Source organism: Pteropus alecto, unplaced genomic scaffold (assembly GCF_000325575.1).
Source record: "Pteropus alecto unplaced genomic scaffold, ASM32557v1 scaffold155, whole genome shotgun sequence".
NCBI classification, from domain to species: Eukaryota; Metazoa; Chordata; class Mammalia; order Chiroptera; family Pteropodidae; genus Pteropus; species Pteropus alecto.
The window spans coordinates 13,119,319-13,125,412 of record NW_006438113.1 but is presented as its reverse complement, the minus strand read 5'-3'; the positions used below and the strand labels follow the sequence as shown (position 1 = coordinate 13,125,412).

The 6,094-nt window shown below is 50.4% G+C and overlaps 1 protein-coding gene across 1 annotated transcript; it reads right to left on the bottom strand.

Annotated features, from left to right (window-relative positions):
* Positions 1 to 536: 536 nt before the first annotated feature.
* On the bottom strand, positions 537 to 5,725 carry PCBD1 (pterin-4 alpha-carbinolamine dehydratase 1). Its single transcript, XM_006915542.3, has 4 exons — positions 5,642 to 5,725; positions 2,792 to 2,923; positions 2,223 to 2,303; positions 537 to 1,097 (listed from the first exon to the last, which is right to left on the bottom strand). The coding sequence occupies exons 1-4, from the start codon at positions 5,642 to 5,644 to the stop codon at positions 999 to 1,001; spliced, it is 315 nt and encodes a 104-aa protein (XP_006915604.1). The 5' UTR covers positions 5,645 to 5,725; the 3' UTR covers positions 537 to 998.
* Positions 5,726 to 6,094: the final 369 nt, after the last annotated feature.

Below are 6,094 nucleotides of genomic sequence, written 5' to 3'. Positions count from 1 at the left end.
CTTGAGAATCCAGGTTTTGGGGCTGGCTCCATAGTGTAGTGGTTAGCACGTCTGCTTTACATGCAGAAGGTCCTGGGTTCGCCCCCCGGGTGCACCTGGATGTAGGCGCAAGCTGCGAGCATGTGGGAAGAGACACCCCGCCTTCAGAGATCCAGTTCTCAAGGGGAAATGGGCAACATCCGTAAGTCAGGGGTGGAAGTGTGTGTTGCAGGCGGGAGGCGAATTAAAGAGGGGAAAAAAAAAAGAATCCAGGTCTTTGCGGCATAACTCAAATGAAGCCACCAGATTGACCCTTGTTAATCACTTCCCATTCTCTTAGCTCATAGCTCATTTCTTATCCTTGCTTCTAGTGTTAATTCATCCTGCCTTGTAATAGTTAACTGTTTTCCTGTTTATTTCCACCAGATGATAATGAACTCCTTGAAGGCAGGGTGGTCTGATTTCCTTTTCCCCAGATCCTTGCACATAGTAAGTGCTTTAAATGCTTGACTCCTATTTGGACTGACCTGTGGAAAAGAAGATTCTAGAGCCTGAAGCCAAGTGAAAGATAGTTTTATTTGAGGCGTAAAAGCACATGTGTTTCTGTCACATAGGATAGGGTTGGCTTTTTCTAAGATAAGATTTTGTCTTAAGCATAGCTTCTATCACAGCTTCCTGAGAAGTGAATTACAAAGGGAGCAAAGGCACAGCCTGGAAAGAAAATCATTGCTGTTGCTGGGAAGTTATAAAGAATGAGAAGATCTTATTCAAATTAGTGTACATTTAATAGAGCCCCAAGGATGAAGAGTGTGGTGTGCCGGGGAAAGGTCTAAGTTCCTGGTGTCGGCAGTGATGCTGGCATCTCTTTCCACAGCAAGCACTCACCCCTCCATGGAGAGAGCAGGGTGGACTTGGCAATTTTAACTGTAGCCACATTTTGGGGCTCCTCCATTCCTTCTCTCTGGATTTCCAGTTCAGTCACTTCTTTCCCTGAAGAATTCAAAGCGGAAAGGCTGGGTCTATGTCATGGACACAGCTACTTGTTCGATGAAGCTGGCCAGGTTTATGTCCCGTTCCGAAAGGCCCGCACACTCGTGGGTGCTCAGGGTGATATGGACCTGAAACAAAAGCAGATTTTCGGGGCCTGCTGATTCCACTACTTACCCTAAGGGCAAAGAGAGGCACTAGCTGTTCAGCTCAGGCACGTGAAGAGCTCCAGAAAATAGGCATACCGCATTTTATTGTGCTTTGCAGATACTGCATTTTTTTTACCAGTTGAAATAAAAGACCCTCCAGCAGCAAAAAAGATTATAACTTGCTGAAGGCTCAGACAGCATTTTTTTTTAGCAATAAAGTATTTTTTAATTAAGGTATGTACATTGGTTTTTTAGACATAATGCTTTGTATACTTAATAGGTTACAGTGTAGCACAAACATAACTTTTATATGCACTGGGAAACAAAAATTTTGTGTGACTTGCTTTATTGTGATACTCACTTCATTGCGGTGGGCTGGAATTGACTCGCAGTATATCTGAGGCCTGCCTGTAATAGCCAGATACTACAATCTCCCCTGGGGTCTGCCATCCTGACATGTTTTTATAACATTGCTATCTTCTACTACATCTCCAAAAACAATGGTGACTTTAGCTATAGGGTAAATGAAATATCCAAATATCAACAGCAACCTAAAAGTGAAAGACTAGGTCAAAACCAACTCCAGCTCCTAAACACTATCCATTTACAGATCATCTTTTCCAGCCTTAACGTTTTTAGAAAGAATCCAGATAGCTGTTTGCACATGGCAGCATCTAATGACTGTTCCGGTTCATTCAGCAGCCAGTCTGATCTGTTTGCTGTGCATGGCTCTTCTTGGTTCAATTTTATTACTTTTTCATTCTTCCGTACATCCAGAAAGATTTAAGTCATGTAGAGCTACTAACAGTGAATAGGTCTGATTCCCATGGGCTTTCCTTCCATGGGTTTTGCCATCTTGCTGTCTATTTAATGTCTACTTTAACCGTAGGTTATCTCACAGTGTTTTAATTTGCATTTCTTTAATGTAGAGTTAGACCGAGTATTTGTTTATGTTGATTCTAGGAAGATGAATGAAGCAGGAGGAGAGGACAGTCAACCTATGGGTGAGGAGCGGGCACAGGGAAATCCAAGGAAGGGGCCTTCAGAATGAGGTGGCGTTCTCAGAACTTGGGACAGGGCCGAGCACAACACACACACATCACTCACCTTGTTGTACACGTTAAACCATTCAGGATGGTGGTCCAGTTTCTCCGCCTGCAGGGCCACTCTTGTCATGAAGCCAAATGCCTATTTCGTGAAGTAAGACCTAGGTTAGTGTTTGGAGAAAGAGACTGCTGGGCACCTTTATATGGCCAGTGTAAGGCCTCAATCAGGAGGTTGGATGAGCTTCCTGTAAGGAAACTCCTTCTAGCTTTAATCATTCTGCCTGGCATCCTGCCACTGGCTCTGAGGCTGGAGTTCAAGGTGGTCTTTCTGGAGTAGGAAGGAGGTCTTGTTACTCGAGTCACTAACAAGGTGTTTAGTCTTGGTCAATCTTTTCTCTACTAAAATGTTTCCTACTTAACTATATCCTCTAAGGATTGTTTCTCAAAGTTCCAGGTGTGGAGAGCCCAAGACTCATTTACCCACTCTCCAATCCCCACGGATGACACTTCCTGAATTAATATAGTGTCTGAGAGTCCTGGCTAACATGACTTTAAGGGAGAGAACAAGTTCTGGAGTGTGACCCCATTAGCCCCAGTCTCAGAAAACTCTGTCCCACCCTGGTGCCATACCCTATTGAAGTCTTTGAAATGGAATTGCTTGAAGATGGCGTCTCGGCCTTCCAGCTCATTCCATCCCACAGCCCTCAGGTTTGGCAGCAGCTGGTCCCTCTCCTCAGTACTTAGCCTGTGTGCTTTGCCAGCCTAGGAAAGGGAACAAACAGAGGCCCAAGGGCAATTCTTTGTACAGGACAAACGAGAGGGCCCCAGACCTTTGGGGGAATTGAGCCAGCTTCCACTGGCTGCTCTGGAGGTGGGGTGACACAGTCAAAGGACAGCTGGTCTAAAGCAATAGACTGGGAGGTGTCTAGGGTGGCACCCTGCCCTGGAGGTGGGGCCCTGGCTCATGCACTGATAGGTTCTTAGATTTTACATTCCACTCAGAAGAACAGAAAATCCTGAGGTGTGATGTAAATCTTTGGGACTGGAACACTTCTCCCCCACCCTTGCCCCCAAAGCCTTACAGAGCCCTCTCCCCAAAAAACTAGGTTTCTCACATTAATGAGGCAGTAAAAGCAAAACCAATCCCAGCTGTTTATGTATTACAACACAACCTTTCAGAAAAAGAGTACCCCCTGACTGTCCAACCTTCCTTTTCCTATTATGGACCTATGCAGTCCATCCCTCTGCCCCTACAGGTGTACTGAAAAGGAAACTGAGGCCTAAAGAGGGAAATGACCACTGCTCTTCCCCACCCTCACCCCCAGTGAGAGCACAGGCATTGTTCCCTAAGTGGGTCTGTGCCTCTGCCTCTCTGGGGCCAGCAAAGGACCCAGCACTTAACTTCCAGGTGATTCTTAGCCACATCGCAGTTGACAACCACTGGCACTACCTCCCAATGATCTAGGTACTCCACAATGCTCCCATGCAGCCTCTGGTTCCCCGCTGCCAGGCCTAGGGTTCAGACTTCCACCTTTTCTGTCGGCCTGAGAAGCTGGAGCCACACAGCTCTGTTAAAAGTGGAAGTAACTTGGCCAAAGTGGCTGGCAAACCTGGTGCCCCATCCATAGATTTACCTATTGTGCAAAGTGCCCTCAGGGCAGCCCAAATCGGTACAGTTCAGGCCATGAGCAGAACCCTCAGAGAACAGAAGGAAGTAAAGGTCCCATCCTCTGGGAAGATCCACGTCTGGGAGCTTAAGGGATCCCAGAGTTAGGCTCCTGAAGTAGAACTAACCAAGGACAAACTGTAGAGTGCTAAATGAAAGATGAAATTAAGAAGGTCTGGAGAGAGAATGTGAGGGAGGTTAAATTCAGCATTTATGAGGCAGGCCACAGACTTGAAGCCATGAGTTGAGTTGGCAGGACTGGTTCAAGCCCCACGTCTGCCATTCTCCAGCCAGATGGCCCCACACACTCAGCTCTTGGCTTCATGGGTAAAAGGGGACCAGAACTTCCACTTCACATCAGCGAGAGGAGCCCGTGGGACACTTTAATAAGGGAATGTCATCTGCATTTTTAAAAGGAGGCTTCCTGGGGCAGTAGGCTTATGATGGGCCGTGCAGATTTGGGCAGAATCGGAAAAGGACTGCAGCACTCTGATGAGTCGGTCTTTTTCTCCCTCCTGAAAACCTGTGTTCTCTCTGGAAGATCTGACTTGGTCTGTCTCCTCTCCTAGGCTCCAGAAGTCTAGAGACAGCAGTAGAGATCCACATCACATGCCCAGCCCCCATCTTTATTCCAAAGCTGGCCCTTTCTCAGTGGCTGATAAGCCTGGTCCACGTATCCAGGCAACCAGATGACCAGATGTCAGCCAAGGCATCAGAGCCCACTGTTTAGTTCTTTGGCTCTGAAAGGAGTGGGTGGGTACTCCTGGGAGCTCCCTTTCTCTTTAGAGTCTTCTGGAATCCCCCAAGACTCACAGCCTGGGGCTGAACCAACAAGCCCCTCAGAGAGGGTGAAGGGGTGGTGTTTACTTAGTAAATCACAGACCAGGCCTGCCTGGCCTGGGCCTCTGGGAGAGTGTGTAAGGAGTTACTGATTTACCCACACCCTGCATCTTTGGGTCCTTGGTGCACCTCACAGTCAGCCTCACTCAGTACCTCCTCTGCCTCTGAGCCATAGCCTTCAAAATGCCCTCCCAGGCGTCACTGCAGTCTGGACTGCTCCTAACACATTCAAGCAAGAAATGGGCTGTGAAGTAAAGCTTCTGGGGCCTACCCCTCTTCTGGCTGCCCCCAGGTCTCACCTTCACCTCTCTAACTGGGGTGGGGGGGTGCTGAAGCACAGGTGAGCACAGAGGCTGGGACCCTCGGTGTTGGGGCTGGCTCCGAGGCCGGGGACAACACGGGTGCACAGAGGGCTTGGACAGCTCCTGCGCCCAGAAGAGCAAGCCGGAAGGGCAGTAAACAGGTATGCAGAGGAACACACAAATTCAGTCTTTCCTCCTCACACACACACACACACAGGTGTCTCCGCCTACCCCACCTCCCTTCCCCAAATACAGAATGGAACCGGAGGGGAACGATATCTGTCCCTCAACCCCTGGCCCTAGTCCCACCGCCCCACCTCCGCCTAGGGCGATTACTAAGCCCCGCCCGAGGCATTGTGGCGCCTAGGGGCTCTGGCCTGAGAGCCAGGGGCAGGCCTGGCTGTTACCTGGACCCGCCACGGCCCTCTCCGGGGCTCAGCCACCCCTGCGGCACCATCGGGGATGGGAGCAAAGCGCACACCCCGACTCTCCACCGGGCGCGCGCCTGTCTGGGAGGGGATCAGAGGAACCCTCCCCCACCCTGCCCCGCCCTGTCCTTGCAGCCGGCCAGGCCTGGGACCCCGTGTGGCCCCCGTACTCTCTCCCGACCCCACTGCGCGCCTGTTCCTAACGGGGCTGCGTCGGTAGCGGGGGCGCGCTATCCCCCCTCACCATGTTGGGGCGCAGCGCGGACGTGGGCGAGCAGCAGGTGGCGGCGGTGAGGGCGAGCGCGGCGCGGGGTGCACGGGGCGGCCGTGGGGCGGGGCTGCGCTCGGGCCGCCCCGGGGCGGGGACGCAGCCGGGGAGGAGCGCCACCCGTAATCATTAACTCCCGCCAGCTGCGACCGGCGTCGACTCCTTTCCAACGCTTACCTTCGTGCCCTTGTTTCGGGGAGCTCGGGGGTTAAGGGAGCCGGCTACAAATGCAGACTTAGGCGTTTGAATCGCGCTTTGCCACTTACCAGCTGTGTGACCCTGGGGGCGATATTATTTTTTTCTTTTTAAAAACACTTTATTGAGGTATTGATCTACTATAAGCTGCACATATTTAAAGTGTGCAGTTTGATGCGTTTTGACATATGTATGCTCCTGTGCAACCATCACCACAATCAAGATCATGAACAT

What these genes read in the sequence shown, in the direction of transcription:
- PCBD1 (XM_006915542.3), bottom strand. An exon ending in ATTTCAAAGACTTCAATAGG is followed by an intron (nt 2,304 to 2,791) that starts GTATGGCACCAG and finishes TTCACGAAATAG; the next exon opens with GCATTTGGCTTCATGACAAG. An exon ending in GGTTTAACGTGTACAACAAG is followed by an intron (nt 1,098 to 2,222) that starts GTGAGTGATGTG and finishes CTTTTGTTTCAG; the next exon opens with GTCCATATCACCCTGAGCAC.